Source organism: Biomphalaria glabrata, chromosome 4 (assembly GCF_947242115.1).
Source record: "Biomphalaria glabrata chromosome 4, xgBioGlab47.1, whole genome shotgun sequence".
NCBI lineage: Eukaryota > Metazoa > Mollusca > Gastropoda > Planorbidae > Biomphalaria > Biomphalaria glabrata.
This window is the reverse complement of record NC_074714.1, coordinates 5,538,936-5,556,664: the sequence shown is the minus strand read 5'-3', so window position 1 is coordinate 5,556,664 and position 17,729 is coordinate 5,538,936. Positions and strand designations below refer to the sequence as shown.

At 33.6% G+C, this 17,729-nt stretch overlaps 2 protein-coding genes across 6 annotated transcripts in view; one reads left to right on the top strand and one right to left on the bottom strand.

Annotated features, from left to right (window-relative positions):
* Positions 1-303: 303 nt before the first annotated feature.
* Positions 304-10,098, top strand: LOC106051852 (baculoviral IAP repeat-containing protein 7-A-like). The gene is made up of 7 exons (XM_056025258.1): positions 304-472; positions 1,259-2,255; positions 2,573-2,748; positions 3,785-3,845; positions 4,382-4,489; positions 5,893-6,012; positions 7,172-10,098. Exons 2-7 carry the CDS (start codon positions 1,385-1,387, stop codon positions 7,369-7,371), a joined length of 1,536 nt encoding a protein of 511 aa, XP_055881233.1. The 5' UTR covers positions 304-472; positions 1,259-1,384; the 3' UTR covers positions 7,372-10,098.
* A 2,391-nt stretch (positions 10,099-12,489) lies between these two features.
* The window catches only part of LOC106051846 (uncharacterized), a 30,914-nt gene continuing 25,674 nt past the window's right edge, over positions 12,490-17,729 (bottom strand). For all 5 annotated transcript variants that reach the window (XM_056025253.1, XM_056025252.1, XM_056025255.1 and 2 more), the window contains one exon: positions 12,490-17,237. In XM_056025253.1, the coding sequence (XP_055881228.1) occupies positions 15,457-17,237 (1,781 nt within the window). In that variant the 3' untranslated portion in view covers positions 12,490-15,456. The remainder of the gene's footprint in view (positions 17,238-17,729) is intronic.

The following is a 17,729-nucleotide window of genomic DNA, read 5'->3' as shown; positions in this document are numbered from 1 at the left end:
GCTTATAACTGCCTGGCATAAGGAATATGAAATGTGCCTTTATCTTTGTGTCTGAGTGTTTTTATAACGTTGTGTTATTAGGCTATTGGTCTTCCCCGCCACCCCCTTTCCAAAAAAAAAATAGTACGGATGGCACCATGATTATTCATTATAAATTATGGAATGGGTTAACAGCCAGTAAAACACGAATTAACGTCTGTAATTTATATAGGCCTATAGGGAAAAGTTGTCAGGGTAAAGGAAGTCACTCTTTTTTTTAAAGTTAAAATCTCTATTAGACTAAAGAAAGGATACAGAATTTAGATCTCTAGTGACTAGAGCCTATCTATAGACTAGATCAGCTGCTGTTAGCAAGATATCAAGAGAGAGAGGCCGGTCCATTGTTGTTGTTTTTGTTGTTATCCAACCAGCTTTTCTTTGGAAGACGAGGACCCTTTCTTCATGATTCATGCTAACTCCACTGTACATTGGAGTATGACGTTTGATACTGATCATACTGATGTCTAACTAAACTAGATCTAGGTCTAAATACTCTAAATGTGTCTTTTTTTTTTTGAGTCATCACCATGTGCCATGTGTGACTCCCAATGTGACTGTATTAACTGTATAAGTGTATATATGTCTAAGTCCTATATAGACTAATTGAATTAATTGATCCTTTCTTATGTCTCATGAAGTTATGGAAATTTATTTTAATTTGTTGTGATTACACCAAGCCTCATGGACTCTTTTCTCATATGCAGACAACAGAAACATACACATAAATAGAACCTGTAGCCTAAATTAGGCTAAATTGAGGATCTAGATTCTAGATTTATCTAGTAATTATTCTAGTACTAGAGATCTAGATCTACACTAGTCTAGCTCGTCTAAGCCGTCTTTAAGCTAAGCTGTTACTTTTAACTAAATCTAGATTCTAGATCTATATTCTATATATATATTATTATATATATATATATTTTCGATCTGATCTAATCTACTATCTAGATTAGCTCTACTCATCTAGACCTCTCCCTATAGACTATAGATTATAGATCTATATCTCTATATATTCGAATGAATCTTCTATTATTATATTACTATTTTTATCCGGAATAAACCTATATTCCTATATCTATATACATATTAATCTATCGAGATGTAGATCTAATTCTATTTTCCTTTTGATATGTAATGTAGATCTAGATTTTTAGACAGCTTTGATTGCTCTATTGGAACTCTGTTCTGACATATTTGTTGTTTTTTTTTCTTCTTCTAGATTTAGAAAGCACTTGCTTTGAACTTGGTCAATTTGGGGATCATTACAGAAAACAGACTTAGACATAAAGAAACTCTAGTGCCATTAATATTATAAGCATTTTGTTTGTCAACATGATAGTATGATATGCAACCTAGAATATATCAGAGTGAGAAACAAAGATTGAAAACCTTTTGGAACTACCCGTCATCATCTCCCCAATTTGCATTAGTTCTAGCTCAGGCTGGTTTCATTTACACAGGAGGGGGAGGAGCAGGAGATTATACTGTCAAGTGTGTGTTTTGCCAGATAGAGAAAACTTCTTGGAACTCTGAAGATGATGTCGAAGAAGTTCATAGAACATTGTCACCGAATTGTCCATTGGCGACTGGGACATTATCTGGGAATGTTCCTTTGACAAGAGCTTTACAATCAGTAAATTTTCAAGAAATACTAAACAGACTTGGGGCATACCATGAAAGAAGGTCGTGTGTTAGAAATGACTTCAGAGACTTAACCCAAGTTGAACACAGTAGCAGTACTATACCATCTGTGCCCCATACCAGTAGATCCAATACAGTAAATGACAATGAACAAAATAACGAAGTTCCAGCACCCATCACTATTATCTCTGATGCTGTAAATGTTAATGCTCTCTCCAACCCATCTTCCAACTTATCAACAAGTGCTTCTCAGGAGTCAACCTTGGTTGCTGTTAACTCAATACAATCTCACCAAACTTCTGTATTCAGTGGATTGGAGGCTACATCCCAAACACCCATCAACAGAGCTGACCAGCCTGTGAATTCACCACAAGTTAGCACTTCAAATCCAAGCACTGCCAATCAAAGTACAGGGGCAGGTGGCCCTACCTATTCAGAACTTGGAATAGTCACTGACAGACCGAAACGTCCCGAATATGCCTTGAAGTCTGAGCGATTGAAAACGTTCTCAAGCTGGCCCAGAGGACATCGCCTTCAACCGTCTGATCTTGCTGATGCAGGTTTTTACTATGCAGGTATTAAAAGTCAAAAGGGTTTTGTTTTTTAATCATTAAAAATAGAATGTTCACAACATATAAATAAATATAAATATTTATAAACATTTGCATGTACATATGTGTAGATTTATAGTGAAATGTTATCTATTTCTGTAATTTATTTTAGCTTTGAAAAAAATTAAATTTCACTACATTTAATGATGCAAGTACTGTTAACATCTCTTATGAATTTCCGTTTAATATATGAAATCTTAATCGAAAGCGACAACTCTTATAGTGATAGAAATCTTTCAGTACATTTATTTGAGAGACATATTTCACTTTTTCTTGAACAGGCTATGGAGATTGTGCTCGATGTTTCTACTGCGGAGGAGGCCTGCGTAATTGGGAAGATGATGATGATGTCTGGGTAGAACATGGAAGATGGTTTTCTAAATGCTCATTTATCCGACAACGTCTAGGTCAAGTCTTTATTGATGCCATCCAGGATTTGAATAAAACATTGGACAAGGTAACGATTATTTAATGGAAATGCAGTTTACATATAGCATCTCAAACTTGAATATAAATATTTCTGCAGTATACTTATAACTAGGGCTGAATGGTATAAACTGTTGGCTCCAGGGAGCTCGAGCTCAAATCAGAACTCAATATGTATTTGCTATTGGCAGCACAGAAACTTTCTCCCTGATACCCTTTCCACAATATAAAAGTAAAGTTCCCCTTTCAGACCTTGTTAACGATGATGTCATTTGGCAAGCGCAATGACCAGCCACCTTTGCTTTTCCCCAACCATGTCAGGTACCCATTGGACTCAGAGGCGCCCTAAAGATCCTGAAAGAAAAAATCCCACTCTTTTCCAGGATTTGAACCTGGGACCCCCGGAAGCCTAGTGTTTTACCACTCAGCCACCGCGCCTCCTTCCAACAACATGCCTGTCCACAAGTAATATTAGACCTAAGCCCACTGAGCATTTTATAAGCATATAAGATGGGCTCCATGAAAAGCAGTTAAAAATTATTTTACGTTTTCAATATTATTCTTGTTGTTGACTTGAAGCCTTGCAGCAGTTCTATTCTGAAAAATAAAACATACATTGAACTAGTTTTCATAATCAAAACTCAGTGCACATTTTTTTCCATATGTAATAATATTCTAAGTTATTCTAAGTTATTGAGCTCTACCATGATTGTATATTTATGTAATATGCTATGTGCTGTTGAAGACTTGTAGTTGGTGAATGCAAATAAAAAAAATTTGGGTTGATAATGTTTATTTATTTATATTTGATTAGTTCAAGTGCCTATAATTATGTTTAACAGTAAAAGCCAAAAAAAGTTTCAGGGAAGCTGTTATAGTGAACACTATTTTGTTCTTACGATAATGAAAAAATATAATCATGTTTCAATTTATTACACCATGGTTTATGTTTATATTAAATTAAACAAATTATCATATATATATATATATATATATTTATTGTATTGTTAAATTACTTATTTCATCTTGCCATTATTCTAATGACATTCATTTCTGTAATCTCGTAGATACCATACAGCGCAGTGGTCAACAAAATTGGATCGGCTTCCTATTCTTCTTTTCTAACAGGTAATTGTGTTATATATATCTAAATTATTATTATTTTTAAAAATGTTTTTTCAGGTAATAAATAGTGTGTCAGAACATGAAGTATTGTAGGACTGATTCTAGATTTTTCTAATTTCGCTAATAGTAAAGGGGAGATAATTTAAAATTAAAAAAAACTTCATTTGGAGATTTGTCTGACTTGGTTAGAAAAAGCATAAATAAAAGACAAGAAGCAGGGTTGTTCCATAAGTTTAAAGATTGTTAAGTTTTTTATGTACATTTGGTTTCAGAATTGTGCATTATGATTTTGATATTTGTCTGCATTTTAATTCCATGAGTTTGATTTTTAACCATTAGAATAATTCAATCTTTTAATGAGGATTTTAATATCTCCAGCTATGCTTCGATGTTGAGTCTCTAAATCTTATATTTAGAAATATAAAATTATGTTACACTAACACCACATCATACTAAGATTTGATTCAGATATTTTATTTCAATGTCATATTACGAAAAACAACAAAGTTTATTCAGTTTTATTTTTACTTTGTCACCAGATGTACGAGAGGATGCCTTAAAGAAAGACCCGGCAGTGAGATCTGTTGTTGAACTCGGAATACCTCAAAGTATTGCTCTTGAGATGGCAAGGTTGATCAAATCTAATGGTAAATATCTGTTTCTATGGCCGATGGTTAATGAGCAGGGTGCCATGTGGCCAGCACAATGACCAACCACCACATACTAATTAGAGCTGGGTGGACTAAAAATCACAAAATTAAAAAATCCCAGTCTTCACCAAGATTCGAACCCGGGATCTCTCAGTTCAAAAGCCAAGTGCTTCACCACTCAGCCACCACACCCCTAGAAACAGATGACCTTTGCATCATTAGCCCCATATATTGCAACATCTGAAAGGGGGAACTTTACTAAAATTTTTAATGGTAAATATCAGTATGGTGTTACAGATGAAGAATAGAATACCATTGTACCCAAAGTTTTTTGTTATGCTATCTTAATAGTCAATACATCTGTTAGCTACTAGCTTATAATTGTACCCATTTGCAAGACTTGTTACTTTTCTTCCAATTTAACACTGTTGGTTACTCTTGCTCTAACTAAAGAGACATAACTCTTTAAAATGTTTAGCCAGTTGTCCCTCTTATGCTTGGCATTATCTCTGTGATTGATTGCAAGGAAAGACCAGTTGGCTTCTGCCCACATCTTTATGCATGCAAATCTTTCCTGTACATTTTCAAATAAGTCAATCCGTTATTCTATTTCATTAACAACAATTTGAAAAACCCACAATTTTCCTAGAATAAATGTATTGTGTTTACACTTCATTAACCCTACCAACCCTGAGCTTCTTCAACAAACTGTTCCCTGTGTCCTGAACTCCTGAGGGCCACGTCCCTCTTTACTTACTATCAGTGAAGCTCTGGCTCTAATGAAAATCATGATTTTTTTTCTTATCACTCAAACTCTCACAGTATCATTCAATGGAAGTAAAAACATTCCTCTTTATGAAGTTTTTACTTCTAAGAGTCTAAATTAACTAAAATGTCAATCGAGGCTTATTACAAGCCTAGACCTACCTGATACGTATCTGGTTCATGTTTATGAAGTTTTTACTTCTAGGAGTCTAAATTAAATAAAATGTCAATCGCCTTGAGGCTTATTACAAGCCTAGACCTACCTGATACGTACCTGGTTCATGTTTGTTGCAAATTTTCAGAAATTTATCTTTTAAAACCACACCAATTTAATGTAAACACATGGGGGGTCACTTGCAAAGCTAAACATAAAGTTTTATTAGGGTTGGTTGGTTATTTTTTTATTCTGGCTCTTTTTTTAAATGAAATCAGCAAGTACCGAAAATATGGTCCACCCGAATAGCTGCCATTTTGGAAATTACAGAAAAAGCAGTCCACCGGCGTAGCGGCCATTTTGGAAATTACAGAAAAAGCAGTTCATCGGTCTGGTAGTGTTAACAAATGGGACCTAACCCTGTTCCCTGTTTGTCATGTAAAGAATAAATGTAATTATTTTATTTACTCTTCATTAACAGATGGGACTCTGTCATCTGACAGTTTGTTGTCTAAAATAAGAGATGAGAGACCAGATCTGGTCCTGACTTCCAGACTCATGACTAGCCTGAGAGAACCAAACAGTTCAGTTGAAGATTTGGGTGAGTCCTTATTTGTCTAAAAGTTCTTTTTTTTTATTTATTTTTTACTTTTAATTAACCAGAAAACTAAACTAAAAATTATTTTTTTAATCATTAGATAAAATCTGAATAAATATTCATATAATATTTATGGAAAAAAAGTTTATAATAATGATTTTGAATTAATTAATAGCAGTCTATTTGTAATTTTCAATAATAAATAATTTAAAGTGGAAATCCTAAACTGATCTCTTCCTTCATTGCTGCTTATAGACAAAGAATTGAAATCTTTGCTTTTAAACTGAGAGCCTCTGGGTAGGTTTTTATTTCAAAAGTTTAGGTCCTCCACTCTGCTGTTTAGGCTGCTGAAAATGTCTTGGGAAAGAAATAAGTTTATGAAATACTAGCGAAACAGCTTAGAAATAGTCCAGCTATACACAATACCTGTCCTACTTATCAGCATTCTATGTCCTATGTATGGGCAGAATGGCTGTGTGGGCTTTTTGGCAAATGTCGTATGGGCTGGTACCCTATTGGCTGGTGAAGCAGCATCTGATAAGACTGTATTGATTGATAAATTTCATAGATTGTATAACTTTCTCTTCTCAAAGAGTGTTCTGATTGACCCTCACCTTATGTTTATATTATATAGACTTAACAGTATCAGCCTAACACATTTTAAGTATAAATTTTAAAAGCCTATACCCAAATCATATGCTTATATATAGACATAAAAAAGGCATATATATATATATATATATGACCCTCACCTTATGTTTATATTATATAGACTTAACAGTATCAGCCTAACACATTTTAAGTATAAATTTTAAAAGCCTATACCCAAATCATATGCTTATATATAGACATAAAAAAGGCATATATATATATATATATATATATATATATATATATATATATATATATATATATATATATATGGGATGAATAGTATGCTAATGCCAGTGCTGATTTTGTAGCAGTCTAATTTCTAGTCGTATGAATCAGTAGATCATTGTTTCATGGATTAGTAGATTGGTGTTTCAAAAATCAATAGGTCTGTGTACAATGGATTGGGGTAGGTCTAGAAAAGAACTTTACTCTCACTTACATCAATGCACTTAATTGCATTGAATGCTTCAAGTTGTACAATGGCTAAAAAGTATATTTCATTCTACAGAGAACATCAGGAGATTGAAGGAAACGAACAATGTTCTACGTCAGCAAACTGCATGCAAGATATGTATGGACAAAGAGGTGGAGATTGTTTTCCTTCCTTGTGGTCACCTAGTGTCCTGCACTGAATGTGCTGCCGCCATGAAAGACTGCCCAGTGTGCCGTAAACATGTAAAAGGAACTGTCAGAGCGTTTGTTGGTTAAAAATGTTGACTTACATTTCATTGTATGAATAATGTTTAGCAATTTTTTTGTTGAAAGTGCCTTACTTCCTCCAATTACCATTATCATTTTCCTCATCCCAGTCTTACTTAGAGACTGTTTGGATTATCATTATCAAGTTTAACATTTTCAAATTGTGTTCAAAGTTTTTGAAATGGCTTAGAACTCATTTTTATTTGCTAGCCAGATGTTCTAGTGAAACTCCTTGAAAGGAATTACATCACCAATACTTTTTTTTTTTTTTTACATAGATAATAAAACACACAGCCATAAACAATTGTCAACAATGAAAGATTGAAGGTAGATGTAAACAAGATAACAAAACAAACATCAAGTTTGATTATTTAGTGTTACATATAACTCTCAACCCTACTTCATAACTAATTACTTTATATCGCTGTTGGAAGATAAAAATCTCACAATTTAAAATATTAGTTGGAATTCAAACACATGAATGTGACATGACATTAGCAGACATTAACACAATAACTTAAATTACCCAAGTGATTGGGTAACAGACGTATTAATATTATTTTTAATTACAAACTTTTTTTGTCCAATTCTATTCAAGGCATAGAATTGATTTGTTGTCACTAGCAGAGACATCCTATTTTTAATTTATTCTACTCATGTTTTTTTTTTTGTTGTTTTTTTAATGTTTGTTAGGTCGTCACCATGCATTTTCATTTTTTTGTTTTGTTTTTTTTATGATTCCTTTGTTTAAAGAAACATTTTGGGTAGTAAATAGTAACCAACAGTATAAGAGTTTCCCCTTTCAGACCTTGCGGTCTATGGAGCAGATGATGTTCAGGTCATCTGTTTCTTTGGTTAATGGTTAACAAGCAGCGTGTTATGTGGCCAGCACAACGACCAACCGCCTTTACTTTCCCCAACTAAAGTCAGGTACGCATTAAAGTTGGGTGGAAACAGGGGCACTCTAAAAATCTGAAATTCAAATCCCAGTCTTCACTGAGATTTAAACCCAGGACCCCAAGTTCGGAAGCCAAGTGCTTAACCATTCGACCACTGGGCACCCCCAACCAACAGTATATCTCTTACTAATGTTTTAAGCAGAAAATCTTCATATATGCAGAAAAGCTATTATTTTGTTTTTAATTACAAAGTCAAAAATGTTCCCCCAGTTTTGTGTTTGTTATATTTCCAGTTGACCAAACTATTTTTAGTTAACAAAGTCTAATACTTTGTTGCTAGAACAATGTCATCTTTGATTTTGTTGGTCACTGCGCTCTAGTTCTAAAGTAACTGACTAATGTAAATATAATACAGCATTGTCTTTCAATTTGTATGTCATTCTAATTCCCCTTTTGGAATTACATTCTTTAATAATGTAACAAATGTTTACAAATGTATCATTATTTTTTAAAACAAAAAAAAACTGCATCTGTTTAATTAATTGCTTGTTTCTAAATATCTGAACAAAAAAATACCATGTAATATTGATCAGATCATTTTGAAATTCGTGTTTTGTAGAATTTTATTTTTCCATCATTAAGAAAAGCAAACTAGTGATGTTTGATGATGCTTTCTAGATGTAAAAAGTTCCTTTGATAAAATCTTGCTACTGTCAAATGTTTGGCTAACTGCTATACTTAACTGTTTGATTTAGTTCTTCTGTATGAAAATATCTGAAGTGTCTTTTTTTTCTCTCTTGTATCATCTTGAGGATGATTTTTTGTTCAATGGTTGTAAAACAAAGAAAATAACTTACATTCCACTACACATCAGTGAGGAAAGGACTTTCCATACGAAAAGTCTGCAAAGCTGTTCTCTTTTAATTAAAACTTATTTCACAAATCTGGGTAAACATACCTTTAATTATAGCTGTTGTCTTTTACTTTTTTTTTTTAATAGAAACTAAAAACTTGTAGCAACGAAAAGGTGACAGTTTTAAATTTTTAAACTGCATCATTATGTAAACCAAGAGACCAAGGATAAAAAAAAATATGTAATATTCCTTTGGCGTTAAAAAAACAACATATCTTGATCTCATTTAACATAATTTTGTATAACTTTCTGATTGTGTGGTATACGCTCTGGACTGTGGTTTCCATGACCCAGTGTTTGACCCAATGGGAGTTTCGGGTTAGGTTTCAATTTTAATTTTCAGTTTTGAAAGAAGATGTGAAACGTAAAACAAAACAAGCCGAGTCGACAATAACTTCCAAAATACTGGCTAGGCTTACGCTCATTTTAAGAGGACATACTCCCATGTCTTCATTTTGTGAGCCATCATCACTGATATTAAATGTACATAAATGCTTATTTATTGGTTTGCAATCAATAGTCCACATCCTTAGGCAGTATGTCTAATAAAAAATCATTCTGTCATGTGACAGAGAAATGGTAACAATGGCGTTGAAGTCTGTTTTTAGAAGGACATCCACAACTATCTTGAACCACAGAGTTGAAAGTATTTTATATTCAACTAGAACACTGAACTTTCTACCTCCTCTGCTGTATTATTTCATTCTGTTATTACTAGTACTACCTATATATACAAACCTTTGATTTATTTTTGGGCATTCATTAATGAGCTGATGGCATTGCTATGTTGTTTTTTAATTACCTTAAAGGTGAGGAAATGTTTTTATGTCTGATTTTTCTTGATAGAATCTTTTTTTTTTACTTTAATATTTTTTGTGAAATCTGGTCAAATTAAAGTCTTGGAATAAAAGAGAATAAATTTTACTTTACGTCATTTGAGGTGTTCTTTATTTGTGACTAGTCATGTAATCTAAAGAATTCTTGTTCAATTTTTTCAAACTTCAGGATTAAGTCTTTTGCTGCGGCTTTGTTGTATTTAATTAAACTGAGCTCTTTTTACCGTAATTAAAACTATCATTGCAGATTATAATTATTGTTTGGAGTGTCTTTTGTCATCTACAAATAAATAGCAATTAGACACACAACATTTTGATTCTCCTCTGAAAATTTAAGGGGTTGTGTTTCTATGAAATTGTCACTTTTGAGTCCAGCCTTTTCTTGATTAGCCCAGGATGATTCTGTTTTGTTTGAAGTTGTGAAATAAAGAAAATAGTGGTATGGCAAAGACAGCTCACACAAAAAGTCTACATCTAAGACCTAATGCAAACCAAGCTGTCTACTGCTGCCTACTTGCTCCCAAAACAGTAAAGACTTTTTAAAACTTGACATCAATCAATGTGTACTTTATGGTTGTGTGTGGCTCGCACCTTGTTGCAATGGTTCCCATCCTGCCGTCCCAACTTTCAAAGCATGTAAAACAAACAAAACCAGAATATGTAGATATGTACTTATTTCTTATCCCAATGGAGACATTTGTGTTAACCCACCCTCAGCAACTTTTGGCTTTTACTGATTATAAAAAAATCCACAATGAAGCAAAATGATATTCAATTAAATTTCCCTAATTCAGTATTCTAAATTCATTTTTAGCGGCCCCTGAAAAGACGCTATTAGTTTTGTGCGAAATGTCTGACCGTCCGTCCCTTTTAGATCACGTAAACTAGAAAAGATATTGAAAATCCGACATCACAATATTTTAGACCATTCAAAGTTCTGATGCAATGGCTACTTTTATTTTTCTGAAAGCGAAAAATCTAATTTTAAAAATCAGTTATGCAAGCAGTTTTTTAAAGAGAAAAAGCTAATTAGTATGCATTATAAGTTAGACCTAAACTAAAACAAATATAGTAATCTTGTAAACTTCATTTTCGTGAACTTTATCTTTATTGCGAATTTTTTTTTTTTTTTTTTTTTTTTTTTTTTTTTAAAGCATTCGAATAAGAGATTGAGCCTTTTCAAAACAATTACATCAATTATAAGATTTCAGTTAGGCCAGGAGAGGCGCGGTAGCTGAGCGGTAAAGCACTTGTCTTCTGAACCGGGGGCCCCGGGTTCGAATCCTGGTGAAAACTGGGATTTTCAATTTCGGAATCCTTAGGCGCCTCTGAGTCCACCCAGCTCCAATGGGTACCTGATATTAGTTGGGGAAAAGTAAATGCGGTTGGTGGTTGTGCTGGCTACATGACACCCTCGTTAACTGTAGGCCACAAAAACAGATGAACTTTACATCATCTGCCACAAGGTCTGAAAGGGGAACTAGTTAGGCCAGGTTCACATCTAGCTTTGCATTAACTTGCACCTATCTTTTGATCTGCTGTACCGTTGGGGCACTACACAAGATCTGTCAACCTTCTTTCTCCATTCTTATCTCTCATTTGTCTTTGATATAATTTCATTTGGATGTTCTTTCTGAAAATATTGAAGCCTGCCTGGGTGGACCACTTCGGGAGCCAAATTTGAGTTTGTGTTTCCAAACAAACTGTCTTTGTAATATTGTTTGTTTTGTTTTGATTAAACTTATACTCTAGATCTACATTAAAATCATAATTTTGCCACTATTTTTAAAAATAAAAATGTTTATGTAAATTGGTATTTATTATTTATAAGCTCTCACTCATTGACAATCATTATTGACAATCATTATATTATACAAGTACAATACTACATCTTCTGATATCAGTATATTTCTTTTAAAACCTTAAAAGATGTTCTTGAAAAATAAATACCCAGTAGACCTGAGGGTCTCGGCTTGAATCCCATTGAGGACTGGGATTTTTACAACCCAAAATTAACCCAGTTCTAATTAGTTGGGTAAAAGTAAAGGCGATTGGTCATTGGAATGGCCACATGACACCCTTGTTGACCAGAAAAAGATGACCTTTACATCATCTGCCATATAGATAGCAATGTCTGAAAGGGAAACTTTAGTAAAAATTTAATAATATTGAAGTTAACTGTTGATAATCCATGTTGAAGCAAATCAGCACTGGCGCCACATTGGGCAGCCCACACTTGTGTTTTCAAATGTTTTTCTTTAACTCACTGTCCTATTTGAAAGTAAACAATGAAAGATGCTTATTGCTTGAGCTACCCAAAATGAAACCTTAGGAAAACAAACTTCAACTAAAATCTGTTATCTCAGAAGGCCCACACTTCCTCCACACTGATGGACCTTTTTGGTGAACATTCTCACAATAAAAGATCAAACATTTTCCAATATCAGACATTGAACAATAAACTGAAGAGAACACTTAATAAATTTTTGTATTTATTTGCTCAGCATCAAAGGTTAGATAGCTCACAACATTAAGTTAACATTCAATAGTCTTTCAGCACATCTCACCAATTAATAACAATGTCAATAAATAATTATATTCTGAAATGATGAAAACATAATCATACTTAATGAAATAAATAACGTTCTCTAAATTTCACACGTCATGGTAAATGATCTATCACCTTTGGGACTATGTGAAACATCTAGAGCTCCTATCACATGACCAAGACAATATGATGTATTTGGAACATAACCAATTCAATCTGCCATATACTAGGACAAATTCATACAAATGTTCCTTCTTTCCTAGTGCTCTTAGAGCATGGAATTGGTTTCCCGAGTCAGCCAGGAAAACCAATGACTTGGCAAAATTTAAGTCATTGATTAACATGCATGACTAGATTGACCTAGGAACATGCATACGACATAATCATCTTTTCTGAAGTAATGGCTATATTATAAGATAAGATAATCTGTAGATTGTCCCAGAGAGTTAAAATCAAACATTTTATCACATAAAATTAATCAACATCAAATCAAAGATCCACCCATACTCTTTCATGCTCTAATAAAATCTACTGTACACTATTTCAAAGTGAAAGGTTTGGGGGGCGTTGAGACCCAAGCTAAAGTTCTTTATTGCAACTATTCAGCACAACTCTTTAAACCCAATATTAAATACTTTTATCTCATTCACACCGTGCCATGATCTAGTTCACAGCTAACATGAACCAGTTGAGCAAGTCAGTTTGATGATCATATAAACATGCCAGGTTTGTCAATAGCAACAGTATCAAATGTCAACAACAAAAATTGTGAACACACTTAACATTATAACAATCAAGATTTTCAAAAACATTAATATAGCATAACAATAACATAGCAATAAAAAACTCATGGAATGACATCTTAAATACAGGCACACAGTAGAGAACAATGAACAAGGATAAACAGACCTATCAAATAATATTTGCAAACCTCATTATATCAGGGCTGGCCCAAGGCATATGCAAACTAGACAGCCACGCAGTGTCTCTGATTGTCGGGGACCTTGCACAGGACTCATAACAATGTGTGTAAGAAAGGAAATAGCTAAACATGCGCTCAATGTTATTGTTAGAATACACTAGCCTGACTAGGTTTTAAATAAATTGCATACTTTTATTTCTTTGAAGTACATTTTTTTACTTTTCTATTAAGTCAGGGGCCACCAAATTCACTTTGCCTAAGGCCTCCAATTATCTAAGGACAGCCCTGTATATATTACCTATGTTATATTTCACTAAAGAAATATATCAACAGTATTGTGAAATTATTCTTTGGATGATAAAATGCAGGTGACTTAAAATACAGTGAATTCAATCAAGAAATATTTAAGGAAAGATACAATTGTATGTCTATATACACTGTAGTTTTGTTTCAATATTATAATTTGTATCTTGAATGGCACCATGATCACACCATCTGTTAATGAAACAACATTCAGCTCAACTATTTGAATTATAGACAATAATCATTGATCTTACAAACAAAGTTTCAACATGCAAGCATTTGTATATCATAGCCTAATGTCACTAAAATGAAAGAGTTTTAGAAAAGGAAAGTAAAAATTCAAGAGATCAAATTTTCAATACTTTTTCATATCAATCATCTCAAGCACACTTGACCAGTGTAAATATTTCAAGTTATCACCTTGATAACTACAAAGGTATGTTTCACCGGATAATTTGATCACATTATTTATCTTATTGGGTTTTTGTTTTACAAAAAAAATAATTAAAATCCTCCTTTGAAACAAACAACACAATAAATTGGAAATCACAAAATCTCAAAAATATGTAAAAATGGAAGGTAGTTAAAAAAATAATCACAGATTTGCAAAGCTTTAGAAGAATGTCTCCAGCTAATGAAAGCTTGTGGGTTCTGTTAGATGTATAACATGTACATCTTTCCATGAAGGATTCTGGGTAATTAGTTACATAACAAAAAAGCCCATCACTAAAGGATTGTGGGTAATTAGTTACATAACAAATAGGCCAATCTCTGAAGGATTGTGGTTTGATGGTATAACAGTTTATCTTTCCATCAAGGACTGAGTGTAGATACATAAAAAGTAGGTCTTTCCATGGAGGGTTGTTTAAAAATACAATCGGTATACCTATTTGCGTAGCATTGTGATTTTAAGTATGCATAAGGAATTGTGGAAGAAATACAAAAAAATCAGTCATGAAGGATGTGTATAGATGTATAAGAGATATCAAAAAACAGATATGATATAATAATAACACATGCTACATTTTAAAAATAATTTCTCAAACCCAATTATTAACAAAATATTCATGGTCTGCTAGACTGAGAACTGTTACAGATAAAATCTCCTAAAGTATAGTTCCACATACAAGTGTGGTTCAGATGATACTTCACTTTACTATGTACATGTTATTTTTGGGGGGAATAATGTGTTGGAAATTGGAAACAACAAAAAAATGGATTTCCTTTGTTCAACAAACATCTTACTGTAATAAAATATTATCCACAGCAGTTGTAATCATATGTATGCAGACCATCAGTGCTGTGAATGTTACATTTTACAACATGTACAGCAATAGTAAATATTAATCTAAGCAAAACATCAATGTGAATACCTCGGAGAAAGACTGATAATGGAAATATTTAACTACGGCTCATGGTGCCCTCATTGCGGGAAGTAAGAGGAAACAGTATCTCATTCTTTTCGAATGCCCCAACTTACTAAAATTCCATCTCAACAGATCTAGGAAGCCACTAGTTCTTGACCTGTATGGTGGCTTCCAACAGCAGGGTTTCTGTCCAGGGCTTTTGCAAGAAAATAATTGCGCAGACCTATAAAGCATTCCCTCACATGGAGTTTTATGATGTTAAAGGAAATATTTGTTTTAAAAAAGGTTGACGTTATATTTTAGTAATTACTTAAAATTGAACTTCAGTTTTGAAAACGAAGGAGGTCGAGGGGTAGACTTTGGAGTATCATTCACAGGAGGGGTGACAGGGGAGGGAAATGTTAAATTATGGTGATATTCGTTTTCATCCTCTTCTATTGAACCTTGAGAGTAAGCGCTTGAATGATAGGACTGGGTTGTCTCAATGTTGTTATTACTAAAGAGCGAAGATGTGTCTGCTTTGGAGCTGGTACTAAATAAACCATTAGAACTGGCACATGAGTTGGATGAATAGTTATTTCCACTCCCAATATTGATGCCACTATCAGAAAGGCTGTCAGTTTCATCCAAATCATGCACATTATTTTCAAGTGATTGTGAATCATTGTTTATAGCCACACGGTTTGGAGTCAGAGCAGTTTGAGAATCATCTAGGGATTCATCGTCCTCAGAGCTCTGACTGTAGGCCACTAAATCATTCCTGGATGAGCCCCTGTTGCTGGCCCCAACATGGCAAGGCTCCATGGTCTCCAGTGTTTCTTTGAATGACACATTATGTTTCATCTTGTTTGAGTTTGACTTGCTTAAAATGCTAGAGGACAAAGCTCTTGGATTCAGCATGTTTTTGCCACACAGGGAACTTGTGCTGCCTTCACCCAGGCTAGCAGATAATGATCTCACAGACGAAGCTAGCGACTTGCTAGAACTTCTAAGTACAACTGTTTCCTTCACTGCTGAGAAGTCTTCCTCAAGTGGTCTTGTATCATCTTCTTCTGCTAATTCGGAGATATCAGGTGTAGTACACTTATCTGGAAGGGAACAACTGAATTGGGATTTTACTTTATTTTGGTGATTATGTCCGTGAATAATATTATGAACAGATGTTTGCAAGACTGGAGAGTAGGGTTCATCATTTTCAGCCTTAAATTGAGAATCTCTCTCTTCCTTCCCATTATACAAACTAGATTGAGAGCTGGATTCTTCTTTTCCTAGATACGACTTTAGTTTGGAATAGGGCTCTTCTTTTCTTGAGTAGGAATTTGAAGCCCCACCGTAAGATTTTCTAATCATTACAGGACTTTGCCAGGAATCTGCTAATTTTTCATCTTTGGAAAAAAAGTTGTTCTTCTGCTCTTCAATTGATGGCACCAGGCAGGGGAGACTATCACTGGGTACCAATCGCCCTGGAAAACTCAAGTTTGTGAAAGAATTGTTACTAATGGTATTATGAGGTAGGGTGAATGAAAATGGAGTTCCAAAGCGTAGTTTGTTAGCTGCCATGAGTTCTGGGACATCTGGGATAGTGCTGAATTTGTGATTATGCCTTGGCTTTGGGACTGTCAATGAAGCATCTTGTAGGCTAAAGCGTCTGGAGTTTACCATGCCTCTAACAGTCATTGATGGTTTTTCTTGTTTATCTGATAGTATAGAACTGACCTCAGGCATATGAAAGACTTCGTCTTCTGAAGTTGTAAACATGGAATATCTCCTTGCGTTGGGAGACACATTTTTAACCAGTTTCTCTAAAACCTTCGAGTACTTCTGAGGCTTAATCCCTTTCAGCTCAGACAGTTTCATTATGTTAGCCGCCATCACAGCAGGCTCACTCATTCTGCGCCCATGACTGCTATTGTTATTTGACAGTCTCCTAGAATCATCATCTTGGCTCAAAGACTGGCCAGTTGCCTTTTCTTTTCTGTAAGCATCCTTTTGCCTGGGAGGTCTCACTGGAGGAGGATTTTTAATAAATTGGTTATTGTTGCCAGGTTTTTCTTCCAATTGATTTTCTCTCCCTGTTAATGTAGTTTCTGAAAACAAAATTCAAAAGGCTTATAATTATGAACAAATTTACAAAAAAAATAAATAAAAAGCTAAAAAATTATTAAATATTTTTATTTTATAATTAATTTTTAAAAATTAAACATGAAAGAGTTAATTAAATAAGATAATTATAATTTAAAAATAAAAGAACAAAATAAAGATAACCATAAATAAAAATTGGAGTGCTTTGGAAACTATCAGACTATTGTTTTACATTGCAGTACTATAATTACTAACTATATCGATAGAATTATATATGCTATTTTGTTGTCTTAAAAAAGGTTATGTTCAAATAAAAGTCTTAATGTTATTTATCATTGGTTTCAAATTGAACTGTAATTACTTTTAACTAAGATAATTTCAAATTTGACAAAAACTTTTTAAAGAATGCGTTAATTGTAAGAATATTTAATCTAGAGGCATAAATTGAATTACTTTTTCTGGCAAGTCCTAAACTTTTCTGACTTGATTTGACAAAG

Coding starts and splice junctions, on each gene's coding strand:
- LOC106051852 (XM_056025258.1), top strand. CDS start 1,385: ATGCAACCTAGAATATATCAGAGTGAGAAACAAAGATTGAAAACCTTT. Junction 2,749..3,784: donor TGAATAAAACATTGGACAAG/GTAACGATTATT, acceptor GTAATCTCGTAG/ATACCATACAGCGCAGTGGT. Junction 3,846..4,381: donor CTATTCTTCTTTTCTAACAG/GTAATTGTGTTA, acceptor CTTTGTCACCAG/ATGTACGAGAGGATGCCTTA.